This window comes from Mus caroli, chromosome 6 (assembly GCF_900094665.2).
Source record: "Mus caroli chromosome 6, CAROLI_EIJ_v1.1, whole genome shotgun sequence".
Taxonomy (NCBI): domain Eukaryota; kingdom Metazoa; phylum Chordata; class Mammalia; order Rodentia; family Muridae; genus Mus; species Mus caroli.
The window spans coordinates 42,515,753-42,541,551 of NC_034575.1; the positions used below are offsets into that span (position 1 = coordinate 42,515,753).

General features: G+C 46.0%; 1 protein-coding gene across 4 annotated transcripts; it reads right to left on the reverse strand.

Annotated features, from left to right (window-relative positions):
- Positions 1-724: 724 nt before the first annotated feature.
- On the reverse strand, positions 725-25,450 carry Znf746 (zinc finger protein 746). Of its 4 annotated transcripts, none has more exons than XM_021164621.2 (7): positions 25,067-25,449; positions 22,066-22,365; positions 21,853-21,934; positions 20,916-21,029; positions 5,492-5,683; positions 4,754-4,879; positions 725-3,275 (listed from the first exon to the last, which is right to left on the reverse strand). In XM_021164621.2, the coding sequence occupies exons 1-7, from the start codon at positions 25,088-25,090 to the stop codon at positions 2,164-2,166; spliced, it is 1,950 nt and encodes a 649-aa protein (XP_021020280.1). In that variant the 5' UTR covers positions 25,091-25,449; the 3' UTR covers positions 725-2,163. The 4 variants fall into 4 exon arrangements, with proteins under 4 accessions (XP_021020280.1, XP_021020279.1, XP_029334558.1 ...); XM_021164620.2 differs by having other exon boundaries at positions 725-3,278; XM_029478698.1 differs by lacking the exon at positions 25,067-25,449 and adding an exon at positions 24,344-25,054 and having other exon boundaries at positions 725-3,278.
- Positions 25,451-25,799: the final 349 nt, after the last annotated feature.

Sequence of the window (25,799 nt, forward strand, 5' to 3'; positions counted from 1 at the left end):
ATGGGCCTGGAGAAACCTTCCCTTCTGTCTCATTCTTATGTCCTTCATGAAACATAATATGAAATAAGTGAAAAATAAAGTTTAAATGGATCTTTATTCTTAATTATGTGTATCTGTGTGGGAGTGCTTGCGCTTATGAGTGCAGGTGTATTCAGAGGCCAGGGCCATTAGATTCACTGGAGCTAGAATGGCAGGAGGTACATTCCACAGCATAACACAGGTGCCAAGAATTGAACTCAGGTCCTCTGCAAGAACAGCACATGCTCTTAACTGCTGAGCCATCTCTCCAGCCCCCCCCAAATATTTTTTCCTAACCTTAAAAAATTATGAGCAAGATGATTAGATGATCCACCCCCTTGGATGGAAGTGTGGCCAGGATGCAGCTAGAGGTACTGACACCTGCCCAGAAAGGAAGGGATAACTTACACCCATTTCCTTGATATTTCATTGTTTTCTCTAAGAATTTCCTATCTTCCCGAATACCACCTCAAACTAAATTATATAAACCTTGTCTATAGTCTGTTGGCAAAGAGATTTAGTATGTTTTGATTTTCTCTCCAAAAGCCAGTTTATCTCTAGGAAGCCAAACTTCCCTGAAATCATCCACCCCTTGTTCCCAAGGTGGCCCAGCACTATGGGGGTTGAGAAATGGCTTCCTGGAGGAGGTGTTTAGAAGCAGTAGGAGAAATGATGAATATCTAAGAATGGAATCCATGAAACAGCCTTGGTGCTGGTTAGATTTTATTTTAACAGGATGTCTTCTGTTCATTTGTTTTTCAAAATATCAGTTATATCAATATTAGAAGTGTAAACAGGTACAAAATATACAGTACATAGAAACAATTTTCTTAACTAGTCTATTTCTAATAAAAGTATGCAGAAGGAGCTGAATGGGCACCATGGTCTCTGCCCTCTTCAGGGAGTCATTACCCATTTGGGCAAGAGGACCAGTGGCTGCTTTAACAAAATGGGAATGGCTATGTGTGATGGGGACAGCACTGTTATGACAGAAACTTGGACCTAGCTCTAATTCCACTGTGAAGATACTCCAGGCAGACCTGAGAGCCATTTACCGTTACCTGGCAATCCAACTACCTCCTGCATGTCTAGTGATGCATAAGCACACACGGGGGGCTGTCCAGCTCGAGCTGCTCAATCAGGAGTTCTGTGTCTTGATGGCCTGATCCATGGGTGTGGCACAAATCTTTTAAGAGGGCAAGATCTCAAAACCTTTCCTTCCAAACCATTGTTCCAGGAGAACTGGGTATCAGCTGCGGCTCTTCCCAGCTCCTACAACACAGTACTCCTGGAGAGAGGTTGTGTCCCCTCTGAGCCCTTTATTTCCTATTCTCTAAAAAGAACTGCCTGTCTGCTTTCCAAGGTCATGGTTAATGGTGGGATGAGATGTGAGGTGGAACCAGTGAAGCCATTTTGAAAATGAACATACTACACAACGGGCAGCCAACAGAAGCATCTGCGGGTAATGGAGATAGCCCAAGATGGGAGGCCCTGGCTTCCTGTGACTTCAGATCTAACACTACTACAGCTCCATATGATTCTTCTTAGCCAGGCCCAGGAGTCACTACTATAGTGGAGTTACCACCTTGGACAGGTACCACAGATGGCTCAAAACAGGAAAAAGTCAGGCCTTGGCTTAAAGGGTCTTTTCAGAAGGTAAGGGCTGCTTCTAGTAGGGTTCTTACTGCTGAGTGTAAGCCCCAACATGCCTGGACAGACCTGGAACTCAACCTGCCATAGGGCTGTGTGGTCCACGGCTGGGAGTGCCCTTGCCTGTTTCTCCCACTGACCATCTTTCTAACACTGGTAAGACACGGTGAACATACACCTCTGAAAGCCACACCTCAAAATCTAACTGGTTGTTGCTACCGTTTTCCAGCTTTTTCCTCAAGAATTAAAGAGAAAAAACAAAAAATGGGTAATTAAATTACTTAAGATCCTATACGGTGTTCAGTTTCACAGTTGGAATTCTATTTTAAGGTGGAGGCTGCATTGATAGTCCTTTCCAGTGATCAGTTCAGCAACATGGAAATTTGGTTCTCTGCCAAGTCTCCCTTTTTGCTTCTGAGCTTTCAGGCCATCCTGCTATCTGCACTCAGGACTGTACATTCGTGGCCCGCAAGGGCCACAGGAGGATTGGGGTCCTCACAGGTCTCCACCACCATCACTGGGTCCCAGAACACTTAGGCCACAAGTCCAGTCAGTCACAAGGTCTGTGGAGGCCATGGGTCCTTTGGCTGCGGGGCTCTTGAAGGGGTCGGGAGGAGCTGGCAGTGGTGGGAGTGGCTGACCGTGTGCGGGCGCCTTGGCCACTGCAGGGTGGTTGCGCTGGTGCTTGCGGAGGTGGTCCTTGCGGATGAAGCTCTTCCCACACACTGTGCAGGTGAATGGCCGCACGCCCGTGTGCGTTCGGTAGTGGTCGATGAGCTTGGATCTCTCTGTGAAGCGCTTCTCGCACTCGGTGCAGGGGAAGGGCCTCTCACCAGTGTGTAGCATGCGGTGGCGGATGAGGTGTGCAGGGCGTGTGAAGCAGCGACCACACTCCCCACACCTCAGAGCGCTGCTGTCCCGTGCACTGCTCCCACCTCCGCTGCTGCCTCCGCCGCCGCCACCACCTCCGCCTCCAGTAGTGGTGGAAGCTGCCCCGGTGCCCGCCCCATCGGACAGTCCGCAGCTGCGCTGGTGGGCACTCAGGCTCACCTGCAGCTGGAAGCTCTTTCCGCAGGTGGCACAGGTGAAGGGCCGGCCTCCGGGTGGTGCCGCCGGGTGCTTCTTCAGCCCCAGTTTGTGGCCGAAGCCTTTTGTCCGGCCAGGGTATTTGCAGGGATCATTGAAGGGTCTTGGGGCCTGGCTGGGGTCCAAGATGGCCTCTCCGTTGTCTGGAGATGAGAAAGGGAGCCCCTCGGGCACCGTCCTCGGGTTCAGGCCCACTGGAGGTTTACATCGGAAATTCCAGCCCCACCTGACTCCGCCAAAGAGCCAATCCCCGGCAGGAGCCTCCTCCTGTGCTATGGCAGGACTGAGCTCACCAATGTCCCTCTCTGGCCGAGTGGGCTCCCGCAGGCCCAGCACTGGGTCCTGGCTGGGGAAGGAACTGCCTTGACTTTCCCAGGCTCCTTCCTGGACAGGGCTAGGGAAGAATCTTGTGGCTTGGCCTGGTGCAAACAAAGTCCCATGAGCCTCCAGGTCCGTGGGATGAACAGGTGTGGCCACCACCTCCTCTTCCTGGACTTCTGTTTTGATAACAATTTTTACATCTGCTGAGAAAGAGAGAGAGTAGGACAGAGATCATTCTGGACATTTTTAAAGGACAAAATGGATCAGACACCTTCATCTGGAAACTCGGCAATTACTCAGCCCTATGGAGCACCACATTGGGACCTCACTACCGTACTAAAATGAGCACCCCATTCTGGAAGAGGCTAGCCAAAAGCTTCATCTGGTCTGGTGACTTCACAGTAAAAGTAGCCCTCAAATTTGGCCCCCAGATTCTGTTTTTTCTTTCTTTGGCCATTAAAGTAAATTACAAATTTATTCTAAAAAAGATTTTGAGTGTGGTCGTCGTGTACTAAAAATAGGGCCTGCACTCTGAGGTGTCTGGGACTCTGTACAGCTGTCAGGCACATTCTTTGCCACAGCTTCACTGCGAATGCCCAACTTCATGGGGCTGCAAGATTAGCCAGGACGACACATGGAAAGGTCCCTGGGCATACCATCTGGTACACAGTAACTGCAGTTATTCTGATGACCAAAATGTTAATGAACAAGTAGAACTGTTTGACTTTATAGAAATGTATTGAATTTCAACCTCAAGGCCCCATAACAGGGCTCTCAGAGTTTTAGCATATTTTGAGGTGGGGGGTGGTAAGAAGACAGAAATTTTTTATTAAGGTAACAGAATACTAGCCTTCAAACAAAAGAACACGAATACAAGAATGTGAAAGTTGTTCTTCCCAACTCTGGCTTCAGCTGTCTTTGGTAGTACTGATATCTAGGAAGTGGCTTTAGCTCTGTTTGTATGTAACTGTGCCTGGAAGCCACAGGTTGCCTGGGGGTGGGGTGGGGAAGGCCTATCTTCTAAGACTTCAGCTTATCTGAATAGAATGGCTAACTCTGAGGAAAGAACTATAGGGAGAATCTCTTTTAAGCAATACCTGTCAATAAAAAAGCCTATGGCCAATAAGGTGAGGCAGGAAATAGGAGGTGGGACACTGGCAGGAAGAGAGAGGATTCTGGGAAAGAGAGAGGGATGCGGGATATTCGACCGGAACTCAGAGGACATGGAGGTAAACCAGCCATGTAGCTGAACTCAGATTATTATAAAGGGAGATTGGACCTGGATTTGGATACATGAAGCTGAGGTGAGTTAACTAACCATGTGAAAGGCATAGAACAGTTTGAATGGGTTAAATCAGTTACGAACTAGTCAGGGAATGAGCCAAATCTTGTGGCCTAGACATTTATTAATAAATAATTAGTCTCACAGTTGTCATCCCGGGAGCAAGGGCCTGGAGGAAAAATATGGATTTTTATTTTATTTTAACAAGGAACTGTCTGTAAGAAACATGGGTATTCTCAAGAAAGGCTGTTTAAGTCAGAGAGCTCTAAAGGAGATAGAGCAGAAGGCACAGAGAGCCGTAAGCTAAGTGCATGCTGGACGAGAGCATGGGGCAATCACCAGTAAGAACAGAGCGCCCATCCAGGCAGTCACTCTCTTCTCCTGCCACTCCTGTACCTTCTGTGGATGCTGCTGTGTTGAGCTTCAGTGTCCCATCTGAGCATGCTGAAGAGGGGTGGTGGGGAGGGAGATCTGCTTGCCAGGAAGTGGGTGGGATGGTGGTTGAAAAGTTGGAATGGACACCTGTAAGGAAGAGAAATTGCAGCCCGAGGGTTAGGGAAGGACAAGGACATGTAAGAATAGTGAATAGGAAAACGGAGGGAGGGAAGGGCAGGGCGGTGGCTCCTTGAAAGCCCCCAGTGGACTGTTCTGAATGGCCATGTGCCTTGGTCTCTCTGAAGCCAGTGTCTCTTGTACCCTTCTCTGAAGTACTGGAAAGTCAGATGTTATAAACTCGCTCACCTTTCTTCATTAAGAGTTGAGCCTATACCTCAAGGTAGGTTTGAAAAACTTGTTAGGCCAGATTTTCTTTTTAAAAAGACTGATTTTTATTTTATATACATAGGTGTTTTGCTTGCATGTATATCTGTGCACCACATGTATGCACTGTACCCTCAGAGGTCAGAAAAGGGTATCAGATCCCCTTCTGACAGTTGTTAATTGCCGCGTGGGTGCTAGGAATTGAACCTGTGTCCTTGAAATAGTAGCCAGCACTCTTAACTACTGAGCCATCTGTGAAGCCCCCAGGCTATATTTTCTGAGCACACACAGTTCTCATATGCTCTTAGGCACTTTTTTCCAAGCCCTGCTCTCTGTCCCTTAGACTCAGTCTGCTTTCCTGCCCCAATTACTTACCAGAGGTAGCATCTGTGGAGATGTCTCCTGCTCCAGAGTCCAACTGGCTGAGGCCCCACGGCTCTTCCCCAATATCTGGTTGTCCAGCTGCCCAGGCTTCCACACCCAGAGCCTGCTGCTCCTGCAGCTGCAGCTCCCCCTCTTGCTTGATTTGCATCAGGAGGTCAGGGGCAGGAACTGGTGCTCCAGAGCCTAGGAAAAGGAGAGTACTTGAGCCCCCTAGGCCCTCAGGGCAACCCTTAGGGTCTAACAGTATAAGAATCCATGGAAGTAAATTCCTGGGTTCGTGAGAAGGAAGAACATGCCAACGTGTTCAGGGTTAGGGATGGACCAAGGGCACTCCTAGCTGCCCTGGAGTCCTGCTCTTACTTGTATGTAATATAGGAATGCCAGCTTGAACTCAAGCCTATTTTATCTCCTCCATTCTTGTATATTCACATAAGTTTAAAGAAAGAGTCCAGAGATAAAGGAAAACAATTTAATTAGCAGATACTGTAAGGAGCTGAGGATGTACTTTAGTTGGTAGAGTGCCCACATAGCTCAAGAGCCATTAGTCTAATCTCCAGCACTGCACAAAACAGGTATGGTGGCCTATTCAGGTAATCCCAGCCCTGGGGAGGTAGAGGTAGATGGGTCAGAAGTTTAAGATCATCCTTAGCTACACAGAAACTTTGAAGCCAGCTTGGGGATACTTCAGGCCCTATCTCCCACCCCCCCACCCTCGATCTTCCAAAAAGGTGTACGTGTGCGTGTGTGTTGTCTGTCTGTCTGTGTATAGTCATCAGAATGGATGGTAAATGACCCAGAGAGTTCTTGACAGATTAATAGCAAAGTTGCTGCAATCATCTCAGTGGATGTTAACAGTGGCATTTGGAGCTTCTGTTTGGGGAGAATGGCAGCTAGACATGGAGAGAACCAGAGAAACTCCTTCTAGTATTAGCATCTAAAATATTGGGAAAAATACAAAGTTGTTTTTTTTTTCTTTTTTTAAAATTTTGTTTTGTTTTTTGAGACAGGATTTCTCCGTGTAGCCCTGGCTTTCCTGGAACTCCCTCTGTAGACCAGGTTGACCTGTAACTGACAGAGATGTACTTGCCTTTGCCTCCTGAGTGCTGGGATTAAAGGCATGCACCACCCCTGCCAAGCAAAGTATAGCTTTCAAACTAATTAAATAATAGTCTGAAGGGGGGGCACTATAAATAATCCTCAAAGGAAGAGTGGAATAATGCAAAAGAGACAGGAATAAGATTGGCATCCAAGAGAACATAGAAGAGGATCCAAAGGGTGGCCAAAGTCAGCAACCTGTCTGGACCAGTCATACCTTACAGGATGGCACAGTTCACCCAATATCTCCAGAAGTGTTCCAGTAGCAAAATTAGAAAAGGAAGAGCAGGGGTGCAGAGCTGGCTCAGCACTTAAGAGCACTGGCTGCTCAGAAGATCTAGAGCCAGGTTCCATTCCCAGAATCCACATGGTGGCTCACAACCATCTATAACCCTAGTTGCAGGGCATCCAACATCCTTTTCTGGTTTCTGCAGGCACCAGGCCTACAAGTAGTAAACAGACATGCATGCAGAGAGAACATATACACATAAAATAAAAAGATAACAGAAAGCTAAATAGAAACCACATAGGTATGTAGAAAAGATACATACATATGTATGTATCCAAGGGCTTGAGGGAAAACTGAAACACAAATTAGAAGATGGTATCTGAATGCTAGAGTTGAAAATATCAAAATGTGTGGGCTGGAGTGACAGTGGTACATACATGAAATCTTACTGTTTTATAGTAGAAAAGACAGGATGAGAATTAATGGGCTAGTCAGGTAATGCAAGGTATCATAAAAGAACAATACCAACAACAAAAGCATTTATGTGTTTGTTTATTTATTTATAGACAGGGTTTCACTGTGTAGCTGTGGCTGTCCTGGAACTCACTCTGTAGACCAGGCTGGCCTCGAAACAAAAGCCTTTAAAGAACAGAAGGAAGTAACATTGTGCTTATGCCTCTAATTCCCGCTTCTTGGTAGGCAGTGGGAGGGGATCTCCACAGCACATAGTTAAGGTCAGCCTGGGCAACAGTCGGAGACCCTGTCTCAATATAAGAAGTAGGAAAAAACCAAACCAAAAGGCTGGGGACACAGCGCAGTGGCCTAGCATGGGTGACAAAAGGCTGGGGACACAGCGCAGTGGCCTAGCATGGGTGACAAAAGGCTGGGGACACAGCGCAGTGGCCTAGCATGGGTGACAAAAGGCTGGGGACACAGCGCAGTGGCCTAGCATGGGTGAAGGCTAGGTTTAGTCACCAATGGGGGGGGTTTGATTTGAGACTGAAATTAGCATATTAGTATGAATATATTAATGCAAAGAACAAGAGATTAGTTTACTGAAAAGAATAGTAAGCCAGTTCAACTCTAGTAAAATCCTAGGAGAGACCATCTATAACCAGCCTGAGAACAAAACAAAAGGAGTTAAGTGGACATGGATGCAGCTGGGGTTAAGGAGCACACTGACGAGTATTTTAAACCTGAAATGTCTGAGGCAATGGACAAATTCCTAGAGAAATTACAGCTTCTATAATCAACCAAAAAAGGAACACAATTCCTAAATAACCTTGTAAGTAAAATAAATCTGTGTGTAAACCTTCTCACAAAGAAAATCTGAGACCCACATGGCTTCAGTGGTGTCTTTGGACCACCCAGAATAGATCATTCCAACATCAAGCAGACTCTTTGAGCAAACAGTATTAGAGGCCACATAATGGCTTATATCTTTAATATTAAAGCAAGAGAAGGCAGTCTGCAAAAGGAAAATTACAGTCTAACTGAAGAACAAAGGCAGATTGAACAGTTTTAGAACAAACAATAATCTATGATGTACACAAATGATCATGACACAATAAGGTTTATTACAATACTGTAAAGTTGGCTCAACTTTAGGAAATAATGTAACTTATATGTTACTCTAACGGAAACAAACAAAAACTATCATCTTAACAGATGCCAAAGCCAACAACAAATCTGTTCTATACAACTGTAGTCCCTCCTATTGGATGTAGTAAACCCCTAGCTACCCAGAACTGTAACAACTGTTTAGTGGCATTCTCAATGTGGAAAGTTCAAAGCCGTTTCTCTGAAATCACGAATTGCCAGTGTGCAGACTATCATGCGTATCACTAGGGTATCCATTATTATGTCTATTTCACTAGGGTTCCTGTTATCATCTCTGTGCCATTAGGGTGCCCCTTTTTTACTGAAGGATTTTCTGGGATTTCTTAACAGAATAAAGCAAGAGAAAAACAGCCATTATAGATTTGAAAACCAAAGTCAGCACATCTTTATTAATAGTGTGATTAATTTCTTAGAAAACCTGAGAATAGACAATTATTAGGAAAGTTATTAGTATTAATGAGAATTTTAGTAAAGTTTCTAGATAAAACTTCAACAAAATACTTTTTTTAATACACTGCTAGTGTTCTGAGGGGCTGATCAACTGCTATTTTTCTTCTGGGTCATGGATCTTAACCCGAGAAACAGAAAAGCCAGTGAGGCTAAGTTATTTTCTCGTGTGATAATTCAGGATTTAGCTTTTATCTACGAACAAGGACAATTTTTATAATGACCCTAATATCAGAAGTTAGTCTGGGCTGGGCTGGAGCCTGTTCCTAGCAGGGAAGTTGAGGACCTATGTCTGGAGGTGGCCAGTGGCCCAGGTACTTTGCTGGTCTAGCTCCTGATCCCTTCCTCTTCAGAATGGTGTGGCTCCTCACACTTATCAGAGGCTGGATTGAAAACAGCACCTTCACAGAGTTCCTGCTTCGTGGGAAGGGTGTTTCCTGCCCCTAGTCTCCATAAATCAGCAATAAACAAAAACTGCCAGCTAAAACAAGATACCATTGAGCACAGCAATTAGGAGAAACAAAACAAAAAACCGTAAGTACAAAGGAACACAGAAATATAACTAAGTAAAAAGGAAAGACCTGGGAGGGGACGGGATTTTCGGAGGGGAAACTAGGAAAGGGGATAACATTTGAAATGTAAATAAAGAAAATATCTAATAAAAAAACAAAACAAAACAAAAAAAGTAAAGACCTTTTGGGCATAAAATTGTGAAGCTTCAAAGAGATACTATAGACAGAACAAAGATCATCAAGGACAACATGGCCCAACGAGAGTGAAGAGTGTTAATACCTTGCAGTTTCAAAACCCCATTTACATTTTTTCATGGTATTTGATTAGGCAGATGAAGTTTTCCCCCCAAGAGTAAAGGAAAAAACAAAATGCTAGCTGGTAAGAAAGCATCACGGTTCCGTCTGCTGCTCAGCACAAAACCTAATCCTGCTAGGTTAAAGACTTGAACATGTAAAACAAAGCTTAACATTTTCAGTAGGAATACCAGCTTTATGATATGGAGACTGGGAACATTTCTTAATTGAGGACACAAAGAAGTTCACTCACAAAGGAAAAGACTACCGAATCTAAGTACAGTGGAGTGAGAAGCACCTGTGCTTTTCAATATAGCACTGAGCATATCGCTCAGCGGTAGAGCACTGCCTATTATATACATGACCCTGGAGTTCCATCTCCAGCATACAAAACAGCCAACAAACCACCCACAACTAGAGAAGGTATCAGCATACACACAAAGATTCATATTATGACATGTAAAGAACTTGCAAATAATAAAAAGACAAATAGAAGAACAGGGCACAAACAATGGGCACACAATGGCTTCATCTCATGTACATTCAAAACCACTTCACTCTCACATGATGGTCAGAAACAAAAAGAACCTTTCAAAAGAGGTAGGAGAGGAGCCCTAAGACCTGCTGGCAACCCACTTCAGCAACACTTTGACATCTCCTGTTAAAGTCAAGTCCTGGATCATTGCTAGGTCTATACTAGAGAAACCTTTACAAATGTCTAAGAATTTTTACAGCAGCATATCTTTAAATCAAAACAACTGAACCAAACCAAAATCCACGACTAATCCCAAATAACCCAAAACTTAGAAAAAAAAAAAAACCGGAAATACTAACAGTAAAAGAAATAAATATAGCCGGGCGGTGGTGGTGCACGCCTTTAATCCCAGCACTTGGGAGGCAGAGGCAGGCAGATTTCTACAGCAGCCTGGTCTACAAAGTGAGTTCCAGGACAGCCAGGGCTATACAGTGAAACCCTGTCTCAAAAAAACAATAAATAAATAAATAAATAAATAAATAAATAAATAAAATGTGTTAGCCATAAAACTACAGTGAAAATCATGGAAATGAACAAATTGTTGTTTTGTTTCCGCTTTTAATCAACACGGGGCTCAAGCACAGATGTCAAATGAAAAAAGAAGGAAATCTGTACCATGGTTCTATTCATAAAAAGTTGAAAACCAGGTAAAACCAAACAAGTTTTTGGTCATAAACAGAGAAAATAACGATGTAAAGGAAGGCAGGCAGGGAAAGATCTGTTCAGTTTCCTGATTTCTATTTGTTTACAAGAAGGAAAGGGCTAGGACTTGGAAGGTTCTGGTGGTGCTCATTTCTTTTTTTTTTTTTTTTGGTTTTTCGAGACAGGGTTTCTCTGTATAGCCCTGGCTGTCCTGGAGCTCACTTTGTAGACCAGGCTGGCCTCGANCACTTTGTAGACCAGGCTGGCCTCGAACTCAGAAATCCGCCTGCCTCTGCCTCCCGAGTGCTGGGATTAAAGGCGTGCGCCACCACGCCCGGCAGTGCTCATTTCTTATGCTGGATGTTTGACATAGAAATGCTGATTTCACTCTAGACACTTCATCAACCTTGTTCCTGAGTATTCTCTTACCATTATGTGTGATGCAGAGTAGCAGAAAACTATATGCTGTTAAAGAACAAAAGCAACCTTCAATGTTTGATAATAGCACCATCTACAATTAAAACTTCTGGGTTGATGGGATAGAGTGTAGCTGGTCTTTGCTACTTTGTGGGTTCTCCTTTTTCCCACCCTTTATCCTTCACCCCCCCCCCCAAAAAAAAAAACCTCCTTCCCACAGTTTCATCCCATAGGAGAGAAAGAAGGGGGAGAGACAAAGGTCCTTGAATCTAATTTCTTCTTGTTTCTTTTTTGAGCACAACTACCAACAAACTGCAACCAACCCCCTGCCCCCAGATGGCCAATAACCACCAACCTCACCCCTTGGGGCCCTAGCATTTATATACCCTCTGAATTCCCTGGATTCTTCTGAGTTCCTAAAGTTAAAAAATGTCACACAATCGCAGAAAGTATGCAGTTGGCAAAACCATACCTTTGCTAGAGCAAGAGGCAAGCAATCAGCTGCTGTGGACAGTCTGAAGTAGCCCTATATCCCCACACTTGGTATTAAAATGAAAACATATTCCCATAATATTTTTGTCTTTAAAGAAACCAAAATTCCAGAATTCTCACAACCACACATGTTGTGGATTCCCACACAACTGTACAAAAACTACCCAAAACTTTTGGCTAGATACAAGCAGAAGGAAATGTGCATATACACGTGGGCATGGTTGAAGTGCAAACATCTGGTTTCTTTGGAGAGTCGGTTATGTCAAATTGATGTTTTGCTGGGGCACACAGGATGTAAGGGGAGATGCTAATGCTAAGGTCTAGTTTCCTAATTGGTTCTTAGATTTGTCAACAAAGAAGGAGCCAGTTGCTTTGCAGAAGGTATAGGTGGGACTTCTGGGTCCCCGGAGGAAAAGGCAAGTGCAAAGAAGAGGGTTTTTTGTTTTGTTTTTGTTTTTCCCATGCTTTGGAATGAGAAGAAAGCAGCAGTCATGTAAGGTCTTGGGGCAGCTAGGGCCTGCAGCCTCCACTATGGGCGGGGGCTGAGGAGGTTGGTGGGGGCTAGCTGATACAGGCTACTAAGTTTAGGACAGGAGGAGAAACGTTGATAATAATTGATGAGGGCATGCTTTTCTAGGCAAGAGATTCTGCACCCAGTAATTGTGTCTATCCAGCAAGTTCTAAAATAATAAATCTGTCTGTCTGTCCTTTATCAGTGTATTCTAGGGCCTTGGGAGTAGGCTGGTGTAGTGGTCAACTCCTGGAGCATAAAGTGGATAAAGAGAGAGGCCAGGTTGGGGCTGGCAGCAGCTGATGGAGCTAAGGTTGCAGAGCTAAGCTGTTGGGAGGAGCTGGTAGCTTCAGGTCTAAGATGGTAGCTTGCTTTTAAAACTACATGCAACAAAAGGATGTTTTGCTAAAGTAGACACATGAAAGAATGTTTTCCTCAAACAGTCACAGGTGAAAGGATGTTTTGCTATAGCAAACATGTGAAAGGACTTGTGATGAAGGAATATAAATATGACCCCATAGACACTGGGAGCATTGGTTTGCTCTGCTTCACTAACCTTTGCTAATGACATGTATGTATTGGTTCATCTTACATAATGTTGTTGCGCTAAACTTGTGATATATTGAGAGAAACTCGCCCGCTCACAAGGTTCCTGTGGTAGCTTGTCACTCAGGCTGGTTGGTGAGCCTGGCAGTTTCTTCAGGGTTGAACGGCCTTGCTGGTTCATGTGTGGTGACTGCTAAGTGGACTGGACTGCAGCAGCTGACTGTTACTTGGTGTTTGCTACTGGACTGAACTGCTGAGATCCTGGCAATGAAGACTGGACTTGCCCCCAAAGAACTATTTCTAAACAGGTTTACTTCCTCCATGTCCTAATAACTTGTCTCTTTGGCTACCTCTGGTGGGTGGTAGGCTAGGAGAGACTAAGTGCTTATTAAAATAGGTTGAAAAAAATTTATGCCTACATATGGTACCAAAGGCAGCACCCAGGACCTGATACGTATTAGGCAAGAGCTCTATCACTGAGTTTCATCCTCACCCAGCCTTTGTTTTTTGAGACAGGACCTCACTATGAATCTTCAAATTTCTGATCTTCCTGCCTCTGTCTCCTGAATGTCATGATTATAGGTATGCACAGCTATGCCATTAAAACCATATTTTATTAAGGTTATATACTAAATCACTGACTTAATAGGACAGCCTGAAAATCTTTTTTAAAGATTTTTAAATTATTATTTATATGGTGTGTGTCCGTGGGTATGTACAAGTGAGTATAGGTGCCCTTAGACTCTAAGGCTTAAAGGCTAGAAGCACCAGGTCCCCTGGATCTTGATTAACAGATAGTTCTGAGCTGCCTAACATAGATAGGTCAGAACTTGGATCCTCTGGAAGAGCAGCAAATGGTCTTAACTGCTGGCTCTCTGGCTCCTTTTGAAGATACTCTGTTTTTGAGACAGGGTAGCCTTGGCTGGCCTGGAACTTGCAATGTAGACCACCAGACTGGCCTTAAACTTGGAGATCTACCTGCCTCTGCAAGTGGTGGGATTAAAGGCGTGCATCCTTTACCATGCCTGGTCCTTTAGCAGGTACTTTAAAAGAAAATTTCTAGCCAGATTTGGTGACACACACCTGTAATCCTGAGACTCAGTAGGCAAGATTTGGATATGAGGTAACCAAGGAAATGGAAGCTATTTTTTTTTTAAAGATTTATTTATTTATTATATGTAAGTACACTGTAGCTGTCTTCAGACACACCAGCAGAGGGTGTCAGAGCTCATTATGGATGGTTGTGAGCCACCATGTGGTTGCTGGGAATTGAACTCAGGACCTTCGGAAGTTGCAGTCAGTGCTCTTACCCGCTGAGCCATCTCACCAGCCCCGAAATGGAAGCTATTATCTTGACACTGTGTCTATGGTGAAAATGTTGTTTTGTGGGTGAACATTCTGAAACTGCAGTTATGTTATTCCTACTGTATTAAAACTAAGGGGAGGGAGGACTTTCCTAATTTGTCACATATGTGAACTAATAAAAAGGTCTATAAGGACCCAGGCTTCAAAATAGTGTTGATGTTGTGGTTTTGATATCTTTAGTGGGTGTTTTAAAAAGATCATGGGAAGAAATGTCCTAGAATGTACCATGATTTGGGAGGGAAAAAGGTTACCTTTCCCCACAAATATGCTACTTATCTCATAAATATTCATAGACCTCTTAAAAAAGCAAGTGCAAGATATTTTCCAGATACCTACCCCTGGGTTAGCTCTAAAGTGTACGTCTTTGCTTCATTTTGCTAAGAAAATCATTGCTTAAATAAGCCCCTCTGCTGAATTCTTTTCTGTAAGACAAGAACCCAAGCAATTTCCACCCAGGTAACTAACAGCACTTTACAGACAAGGCAGGATTTCAAGTGCAAGGCAAGCCTGGGCACAGTGAGATGCTGTCTCGAAATCAAAGTGAATGGATACATTTTAAAGGAGGCTGGGGCCCATCAGCTCAGCAACAGAATGCTCGCCTGTTATGATCTTCAGTGCTGAAAACAAAACAACCAACCTCATAAAATCGTAATGCATATGGAAACTCTAGTAGACGTATATCAGCAGCAAGGATGTCTATTTTACAACATCTTAGCCAAATTGCCAAAGAAAAACAATGTTATACAATTTAAAAAAGGATGTACAAGTCCCCGAGTTTTATTCCTAGCCCTGTCAAAAGGGCTACTCATGAGTTTGTTTTTTTAAAGGATCAAAAAAATCAAAGGGTGTTTGAACAGATGACTCACCATACCTAAAGAGAGCAGCATTTTTTAAAAGCCTGAACTGAAGTCAAAGCATACCACACATATACCTGTTACAAGTACATAAAACACAAAATTTAAGTCTGAAAGAAAATCCTTACTTACTCACCTAAGAAACTGCCAATAAATGAATCTTTCTGTGGACAAAAAAAGCTCAGAGTTGTAATGATGGCAGTTCTCTATAGTTTAATTATAAAGTGAGTGCAATTTATCCATGCTCCCAACAGGATTCCATCAACAACTTAAGAGATTCCAAAATGCACACTTTAGAGCAAAGATCCAAGAATAGCAAAGAACAGTTTAAATCGCAAGAAGGGCAGGTTTGATAGATACACGAGGCATTAAGGCTGTGAGGCAGCTGAACTGTGTGGCCTTGGTAGAGACAAACAGAACAAAGAGCCTGGGAACAGCCTCCAGTATATGCAGAAATGGGTTCTAGCTGGAGGTGACATTACAAACCAGCCAAGTCAGGAGTATTTACTAATATGTTTTCGGCCAGGGCCTCATGTGTTTTAAGCTGGTCTCCAGTTAGTTTTTTAGACATTTGTTATTATTGTGTATGTGTGTGTTTGAGCGCTAGGGCTCAAATGTGCAGAGGTCAGAGGGAAACTTTCCTGAGTTGGTTCTCTCCCGTTATCAGTCTTGGTGGTGAGTGCTTTTCGAGAAGGGGCTTTTAAGCCATCCCTCCATCTTGCTTTGCAGTCAAGGATGATGTTGAGTTTCTGATTTTCATGCCTCCAATCCCCAGTGGATTAAAGGTGTGTGCCACCATGCCCAGTGGAAAAACTTTAAATTCTCTTTTGCAGCCTATATAAATATTAATTCTAGATGGATCAACAAATTAAAAATTTTAAAAAACCTTTAAAATATGAATTTAAAACATATAGTATGGACTAGTGAGATGGGTGAACATGTGCCAGCTGCCTACAAGCTGTCCTTTAACCTCCATATATGTATGTGAACAAATACATACATACATACACACGTCCCTACATTTAAAGTGTAATTTAAAAATATTTATATTTAAAAGAACTGCAGAGATGGCTCAGCTGTTAAGAGCACTCGTTTTTGGAGAGTCACCAGGTTCAGTTCCCAGGACCCATACAGTGGCTCCCCACACTCTGTCAACTTTAGTTCTAGGGTGTTCATGGTAGCCTCTGTGGGTACTGTAAACACATGACACACTTACATAAATACAGATAAAACAACCATATACATAAAATAAAAATCTTTTCAAGAAAAAATATTTAAGACAGTATCTGTCTCTGCTTCCTGTCTGCTCTGAGGCGAGCAGACTTTTCCTCTATGTATGATAAAATATTCTATTGGAGAAATAGAAATTAAACTGAGATACCATTTCTTCCCTGCCTCATTGGCAGATGTTTCTTATGAAAAGTGGGAAAAGACACCAGAAACATTTCACGATGCTGATGGGAGAAGCTTCTAACTCTGGGAGAGTGGTAGTGCTGGCAGAGGTGGTGACACTCAGGCCCAGCACAGGGAGGCACCTAGGGTCTGCCCTATGCTGCTGCCACATTACTAGAAAATAAACTACAACAGTTGTTTTTCCTTCTCCTTTCTTTGTTGTTATTGTTGATTTGTTTTGATAAGGATCTTACTGTGTAGTCCCAGCTGGCTTGAAAGTTGCTATGTCTTCTAGGTGGCCTTGAACTCATAGCAATTCCATCTGCCTCAGCCTCCAAAACACTAGCATATATTACTACATATGGATTTTTCTTTGATCATATTTAAGAGAGGATTTCAGTATTGTACTTCTAGCTTGTCTCAAGAGTTTCCTGTGTTCCAAATGCTGAGATTACAGGCATGTGTCATACCCAGTTATATAGTTCTTTTTCAAGTATCAATCCACCTGTTGAAAAGCCTAGACCAGGTGCACCAGGCCCCGCCTTTAACCTCAGAACTGAGGCCTGCACTAAGAGAGCAGCTCTGTCTCCCACAGCAGCACCCCCCTGAGTTAGTAGACAAATGTGAAATACAGAGTAAAAATACAATGACATTTATGTTGATTTTCAAAAACGCAAGAGCAATGAAGGGCAAGCAAGGTTACTGCATGAGGAATGGGGCTGAGTCTACAAAGGTACTAGAGACACATCTTAAAAGACTGAGCATACACTCTATACCACCTGAAATCCTAATCTGTTATTAAATATTCTGAGGGGCTGGAGAGATGGCTCAGTGGTTAAGAGCACTTTTCCGAAGGCCCCAAATGCTAAACAAATAGCTTAGAGGACAGTGGGACCAGAGCAGAAAGACATGAACATGGGAGGATGACTGGGCTATGGAGATGAGATGGAAAGTTAGGAAGTATATTTTAAGGGGTTCAAGGAGACTAGGGGCTAAGGACGGGACCAAAGATGGCAACCATCTCAGCAAGGGACTGGGGTGTGGAAGGAGTCTAGATATCTCAGTTAGAGGACTAGGAAGAGATAAGGTGTGTGCGTGTGTGTGTGTGTGTGTGTGTGTGTGTAGAAGACTAGAGAACTTGGGTTTTTGGCTTATAGCAGGACAGATGGAGCAGCCAGGGAGAATGAGGGAAGAATGGGTTTCAAAGGGAGGTTACCTGATAGCCTCCCTATCAGGAGTGGACTGGCCATGGCTATGGGGTGTGAAAAATTCAGGCAGAAGTCAGGGGTGGGGCACACACCTAGACAAGGGTACTGAGACCTAACCTGCTATGAAGGAGAAAGGGACTGTGAGAATCAAGGGCACACTATTTTGGAAAGGCCTCAATGCTACAGGAAACAGCAAGGGAAGGGCAACAGGAGTGGAGCAGGAATCCCAGGAGAGGAATGTGTCCTGTGTATCCAAAGACATAACTTCAGGAAGCAGTGCTATGACTGGGTGTGTCCCTGGAAGCTCTGGGTTGTAAATTTAATCTCTTGATCTCTGTTACTGGTATTAGAGGCAGAGTCTTTAGAAGCAATCAGGATTAAATGAGGTCATGAGCATGGGATCCCCCATAATAACTTGAGTGGCTTTTTAACAAGGAGAAGGAAGACTTGTTGCTCCCAGAGTATTCTTTGTTGAGTCCAGCAAGAAGGATCTCACCATGTATGGTCCCTTGACCTGGACTTTCCAGCCTCCAGATAGGGTAAAATGATCCAGTCAGTGGTATTCAGTAATAACAGAAAATAGATTAAAACACTGAGGATGGTGACAAACTCCTAATGAGGAAGAGGCACCCAGATTAAAGGGACGACTTAGACAGTACATGTTCTCTCTGGAGCCTAAATGGAGGCCAGAAAGGTGAGGCCATTTTGAGAGGGGAGTGGGGTCAAGGGAGGGAATGTCTGCTGCCCTTGAGAAGGTAGCATAGGGCAGAGCTTAGGGCCAGGCAGAAAGGATGTCCTTGGCTAGGTAAGCAGAGCTTCAGGCATGATTGCAGAGCAGCAGACACAGAACAGCCAGAATAGGAGTCTGAGGGCTGGGGCTAGAGAGATGGCTCAACGGTTAAGAACACTGTCTGCTCTTCCAGAGGTCCTGAGTTCAATTCCCAGCAACCACATGGTGGCTCACAACCATTTGTAATGGGATCTGATGCCCTCTTGTGGGGTGTCTGAAGACAGGTACAGTGTACTCATACACATAAAATAAGTAAATCTTTAAAAAGTTATTTTTTTTAAAAAAAGGAATCTGAGGGCCATAAGAATATTGTTGTTCTGGAACTTATGTGTAGACCAGGCTGTCCATGAACTCACAGAACTCTGCCTGCCTCTGCCTCCTGAGGGTGGGGTCAAAGGCACACACCACTGTCACCTTGCAGATTTATTTTATCTTGTGTGTGTGAATGTTCAGCCCATACGTATGTATGTGTGCCACATGTGTGTCTCATGCCTGAGGTTGTCAGAAGGTGTCAGATCTCTTACAATTGGAGTTACCGATGGTTATGAAACACCATGTGGGTGCTGGGAACAGAACCTGGGGTCTCTGCAAGAGCAACACATGCTGTTAACCACTGAGCTGTCTCTCCAGTCCCTGAGAGTAGGTTTTTAAAATTAAAAATGGTCTTTTAGTACTAAACTGGAATTCTTGGTTTATGAGCCCAATATAAACAGGGCTAGGTCTGGCCTAGGAGCCATACTTTGTCGACCTCTGAGCTAGTGAGGGAACTGATGCTCTGGTGACTACTGGCTGATAATGAGCTCCCACTAAATGGTCAGGAACACCAGGTGAGTGGCTGTAGGTTTATGGGTTTGCCACTGGCAGCTGTCTGGGTGCAGGTGCAGAGCAGACAGTCAATTTCTCGGGATTACAGTTTCGCCAAGTACAGTGAATACAGGGAAAGGAGAGTGTATAAGAAGGGGGCAACTAATGATGGCCACAGGGAGAGGAGGATGAGGAGAGTGTGAAGGCTTTGAAGATCCTATAGACTGAAGACCTGTTGGACTGGAGGTTCTAAAGACTGGAAAAATCAGGAGCAGGAAGTAGCTGTGGAGTCCATGCTAGAAATGTGGAAGGAATAAGGAAACCAACAGTGCCAGGACAGTGAAGGGAGTAAAGCCACCACATGGATATAGCAGTCTTAGCTCTTAAGGCAGGGTTGAGAGAGAGAGAGAGAGAGAGAGAGAGAGAGAGAGAGAGAGAGAGAGAGAGATTATTGATTAGCAAGGGTCAGTGATGAGTAAGGTCACCTGAAAACCCAATGTCAAAAGGACATGGGAAAGAGGACAAAACAGCTGCTGGGCGCAGCACTTGGGAAGAGCCAAGGCTCAGCCTGAGCAAGACAGATGGGAATACCCTGGGCCCAGGATACTGTTGTATGTTAGGTCCTATAAAGCACCACGGAGATCATAGGAGGCGAAGAGAAGAGATGCGGACTGATAAGGGCATGGACCATCTTTGCTATCCTGAGTGAGAGGAGGGCAGGAACCCGAGATGACTGGACTGAGGAGGGAAGAAGAGCCTGATGACAGGTTCCAATGAACAATGGGCTATGAGGACTAGCAACTAGCCATTTCTTGGACCTTATTGGTTCATGTTACAAACATTAAGTAAAAGCATATACCAGCAACCTCTCGCCCTTGGCTTTGGAAGTCAAGGCCATGTGTGTCTCCCATCTCTTCCAGGAAGCGAGCTCAACAGGCACCTTTCCACCATTCAGCGAGCACACTGTTCTCGGTACAAACAAGACTTTGAAAATGCATCTGCTGAATCACACTGGTGGATGTATGAAAAGTGGCCATGTGCTCCGCTCTGGTCTTGTTTCTGGCCTTGTCTAACTGAGACGAAGCCTAACTCACATCAAGTGCACATGTACAACACAGGAGTTAACCACAGGAAGTCTGAGTGACAGCGTCAAGGACAGGCAAAGACGGAGGCAGGAGGTTGAGCAGAGACAAGGTCTTCCCTGCAGCATCCAGTCCTTCCTAAGCACATCGAGGTGCTGGCTCCAGGGAAATCTGAGACACTGCTCAGTGTATGCACTCAGCTGAAATAAATGCCTGACTCTAATTACACTGGCCCATACAGCTTGCCAACGGGTTCAGAAACTCCCAGTGTATTTAAGGCTGGATGACTCCTTGCACAGTTCGGAATAAGCTTGTCTTCAACTCTCTCTCACTCCCTCTTCTCTCATCCTCTAATTCTGTGCCCCTGCTTCTGGCTTTGCTATCAATGTCCAGGATGAAAATTACCAGTTTCTACAACATAGCTGAGTAACTCAGAATTATGACTCAACCATGAGAGATTTAGATTTGAAACTTTCTGTCTGTCTCTTTAGAAAGAAGAGTCACACCACCCCTGGACCTTTACTCTTGATGTGTTCATTTGGTCACTTGGTGTGTCCCTGACCTTTTCCCAACCCTTCACCTGGACTTGGGTCCACAGGAACCTCCGGGACCTTGGGCCCAGTGCGACGCCAGGTGCATGGCTCCTTGCCTTGTTCAATCTGGGAGAGGACCTCAGGTTTGGAGATGGCATAGTCTGAGGAAAGACAGGAGGTTAATCTTGCCACATTCTCATCAGAAGCTGGGGCAGGCATTTGTAAAATCACTAACAGCCTAGAAACTAAATGTCTTGACTGGTGCAGAACAGCAGTTGTCAATGGTAGGCATTCTGCTCAAAGTCTTTGAACAGTCTTGTGTAGAGTCCAGAGGGTGGGAGAGATGCTCCTGCGCATTCAACAATGCAAGTAAAAGACCCCACCCACTGTTCATCTGTCCACAGAGCTCACGGTGCTGGACAAGGCCTCATTAAGCAGCAGCAGTATGTCTGCAAAGCAGAATTGCACCAAATACTCTTGTCCAGGAAGGAACACTATCAAGAGGGTCTTTCAGAACAGTAGCTCCAGGGGCAGGGGCAGGGGCAGGGGCAGAGAAAGAATATCTGCTTTGAGAGGCAAAGTCTCCTACTCTTATTCTCACAGACCCTGTGCTGTGTCACATAAAAGCCACCCAATCCATGATAAGAGAACAATTCCTCTGCTGCAGTGGAGTTGATTAAAAATACAGTACAGAGCTGCCAGCACACCTGCACTCCAGTCTCAGCCAAAATGGAGATGTCAGTACTCCGGGCCTAGTGAGGACAGAGGTCACCGCTTTCCTTGGTCTGCTACTCCGATAAGCAGAAGGGAATATCTGACTCTACTGAACAGCATGAGGAGGCAAGAAAGGAAGGTCGGGGAAGAGGAGTCTCCTGCTTGGATTACCTAGGGGTCTGTACACCACTGACATGACAACAACCATGTCACAATGAGAGGTCTGGGACTCATAAAATCCCACCTTACAGAGGTGTATACTATGCTTACCCAGGGAGACCAGTGTCTCGTAGTTGCCCCTCATCACATGCTTGTAGAGCTCCTTCTGCCAGTCCTCCAGCTTGCCCCACTCCTGATCAGAAAAACACATGGCCACATTATCAAAGGTCAGAGGCACCTGAAACCACAGTGTCACGCTCGCTCACCGACACACTTTCAGGCATGGACCCTCAGGCTCACCACCCCAGGGCTCCCAAAAGCTACCTTGGGGACCTCGCCCTTGCTGCCAGGGGGAAGCCGAAGAATCCAGAAGTTCCGGTTGCGTAGCAGATTCTCTACATTCTCCAGCCGCCGCTGCAGCAGCCCATATTCCTGCAGCAGGGTCCCCAGCACGGCCCACTTGCCCTCCAGCTGGTTGCTGAACTCCACAGCTGTCTTCTCACAGTCAGCCAGCTTCTTCTCTGCCATCCCAGTTCGACCTTCTAGAGAGAGCAGTCGAGCAGCCTGTGATTCAATCTTCCTCTCCATAGCCTGAATTGTAGCTGCCATTGTCCATGGAGAAATCTTTGAGAAAGAAGAGAGACCAGCATCATTCTTTGCACTGTTGCACTGAGCCTTCAAGACCCCTAGGCCTAGGGGAGCTCACGTATAGGGGAGTGATAGCCTCTTTGGGTATAACAGAAGTCTGGCAGGTACCTTGCCTCAGGACCGCAGAGCACACTGTGTAGATTCCTATCTTGGTGCTTTCCACCTTATTCAGTCATTTCCTGTATGTCGCTACAGTGAGCATCTCTTCTGGTGGGCACTGTGTCTTTTCATAGCACCGTGCTAAACACATGGTAAACACACAGCGCACTTTTGCAAAATAAACAGTGACTTAGCATTGCTGGGGTGTTTTCGTGGATAAACGATACACTGCAGATTTACTAGAGCCCAGCCTGCACTCCTGTCACAATCGCACAGGAACTGCATGATGATGACCCAGCAAAAACTCCAGCTGCTCAACTGAGAGGCACAAACAAGGGGGTTGCTCAACTGCTTTTTTAAAAAAGCATCTCATGTCCCCACTTAACAGACAGATAAGCTCAATGGCTAATTCCCCTTCCTCTGGGACAATCTGATTTGGTCCTTTCTTAATTGCCCCTCCCCCATGAGCTAAAATTACCATTACTGCCGATTTTAACCAATCAAAGAACTGAGTATTTTGCTTGGTTTTTGTGATGAAGTCTCACATAGCCTTGGCTGCTCTAGAACTTACTAAATGGCAGAGGATGGCCTTGAACCCTTGGTTTTTCTTGCCTTTACCACCCAAGTTCTGGGGTGACAAGTGTGTTGCTATGCCTGGCACTGAGTTGGACTCTTTACACCACCTGAACTTCCTGTAAAGTAAGAATCATCTCAGACATGAGCTGTCCTGAGATCAGGGATAAACTATAATCTGGTAAGGAAGGCAGATAGACAGTCATACTTTTCACATGTGCAACAACAATCACAAGACTGATGCATCCCTGTCATTGGGAGTGGCATAGAGGCTTTAGTGACTACCTACTGGGGATAAAGAACACATTTGGGTAGGGAATGGGAGGAGCTCTTCCATGTACATCTAAGGTGCAACCCACAGGGTAGATCAGAGATCCTGTCATGGGCGCCATTTCTGGTTAGTGCCTGAAGATGGATGTTTCTTATATTCTAGAAGAATATAAGAATATTCTTGAACAAAAGAGATTGGTGACTGTTTGCAAAAAACAAAACAAAACAAAAAACAAAAACCAAAACCAAACAAGTTCTAGAAACTAGTGTGGACTCATCTGAGTTGCTGAGAACCAGAAAGTGGGAAGACATGAGAAAATGGGGACAAGAGAGCTTGACCAGAGGCAGAAAAGCTTGCCTGGGTGGTGCTCAAGAGTTTCTCAGGCTGTACAGAAGGAAGGACACTGGCTCTGGGACGTTCAGTGGGTCTCAGATGGGTTCTGACTGGCAGAACTGTTAGAGGGAACAAGTGCTGTGGAGGACACCTCTGGTCTCTTACTCCTCAGGACCAGCCCTGACTGGGATTACCCCAGACTAGAGACTATTTCAGACGTATCCTTGTACGTTGCCACCCATTCTCTCTGCTGCAATCTGTGTGTTACAGAAAGACATTTGCACAAACATCTATCTTGTTGATGTCATTCTTGTTTAATGTTTTTTTTTTTAAATGGGGTCCATGGTCTTTGACCTGTGTAGTTGGAAGTAGGGGTTGTGCTCTGCTGAAACCTAGCACCTTGCTAACTTAAAGCGAAGGTGGGATAGTCAATTGCCAAACAGCCAGGGAAGCCAGAACTCTGAGAGCGGAGTCACTGATGCCAATTCCTTCAACTCTTTCCTACCCATATGACGAAGCCCAAGCCTTCCCAGCCCCTTCCATTTCTGCAGCCTCATATCCAAAACCATATCTCCAGGCTTGTGGACCAGTTTTGCACTGTCCTGTGTCTGGCCCTTGCCTCTCTTTGCCCATGCCATAGAAACCCTAGCTAACTCAACTCACAGGAGCACAGATTACCTGGCCGGGCGGGAGGAGCACCAGAGTCTGCTAAGCACCTGCATTCGAACCTCGTTTCCACCAGGCTGGCTACGACCTCTTTCTGTTCGACCATAGGCTACTCGTGTACCTGGACTGCTTTCCTTATTACAGACATTGAACTGTGAGAGCACTGTCTTCCCACACTTTTCTCGCTGAGATTCTTGGCAAGTTAACTTCGTTAGGCCTTCGGCTTTTCTTTTGTACGAAATAATAACTATAATAGTTACTACCCCACAGGTTTGCAGTGCAGACAAAATCGTGCCTAAACCGGGCTGAGTGCAGCGCCAGCCTGGCTGGACAAATACGAGCAGTCCTTGCGTGCCGCCCAGGGAGGGTTGGGCACATAGTGGGTGCTCACAGTCTACAGAATCGACGTCGGACACCTCCCAGGTGCCACCAGGCCGCTGGGGGGAGCTGGGGGAGGGAAGCACCGGCCCGGCGCTGAGGAAGGAGCCCGGCCCGGGGACGCGCAGACCGGGAACTTGGCGCAGGTCGGCCTCCCGGGCGCGGACGGCCGTTCCCTGCGCTCGGCTCCACCCGGTCGGGTAGGCCCCGGAGGACCTCGCGGCCGCTCGACGCAGCCACAGGACCCGCAGGCCCGGTCTGGCCCGGAAGCCCTCCTGGGGCCTGCGGCATAGTGTGCTGGGCCCCGGCCTTCCGGGGCCCGAGGCCGCGCAGGCCAAGCGCGCGGGCCGCTCTTACCGGAGCCGCGGCCGCCTCGGCCATGGCCCTGCGCTGTCCTGCTCGGCGCGGAGGAAGTCGACGCCGCGGCGCGCGCCCCACGCAGGCCCGGCCGCCGGGTCCTCTCCGCCGGCAGCGCCGCCCGGGCCTGCCGCTACCTTCCCCGCCGCGCTCCTCGCAGGCCGGCCTGCTGCCGCTCCGCCCGCAGCCGCACCGCCGCCGTCAGCGCCCGGCCGCTCCACACTGCATCCTGGGAGCCGGTGCCGCGGCCAGGCCGACGAAGGCCCGTGAGGCTTCCTGGAGGCAGCGCGGCGGCACAGCTCCACCTGCAGCTCGAGCGGCGAACGGCAGCGCAGGCACCCGCTTGCCGCCGCGCTTGGCCCCGCCCTCCTCACGAGGCCCCGCCTTGGCCCGACCTCCGACCACGCCCCCGCATGTCGCCACGCCCCCTGCGGCGCCAGTGCTCACCAGCAGTGTCCACGCAGTAGTGGCCACCTGGTTTGGCGGTATAAAACTTGGGGGTACGGCCTCGGCAGGCAGTGCGCACCCCTGGCACGGTCACTTCCGCAGCTGGCCAGCTGTAGTACGCCTATTTGTGCCTTGAAATGGAATGAATACTTCCAACAATAGAAATATGGCTTGATAAGTCACAGTAGGGTCTCTGTAGGATTATGTATGTGTGTTAAAATAAACATTTTAATGACACAAAAAATGTGGGGTTTTCTATAGTATGTATACTATAATAAACATTTTA

Excerpts from the sequence above, each read along its gene's own strand:
- Znf746 (XM_021164620.2), bottom strand. The coding sequence starts at position 25,090 with ATGGCCGAGGCGGCCGCGGCTCCG. Across the intron at positions 21,935-22,065 it reads GCAAGGGCGAGGTCCCCAAG|GAGTGGGGCAAGCTGGAGGA; the intron begins GTAGCTTTTGGG and ends TTTTCTGATCAG. Across the intron at positions 21,030-21,852 it reads CGAGACACTGGTCTCCCTGG|ACTATGCCATCTCCAAACCT; the intron begins GTAAGCATAGTA and ends GTCTTTCCTCAG.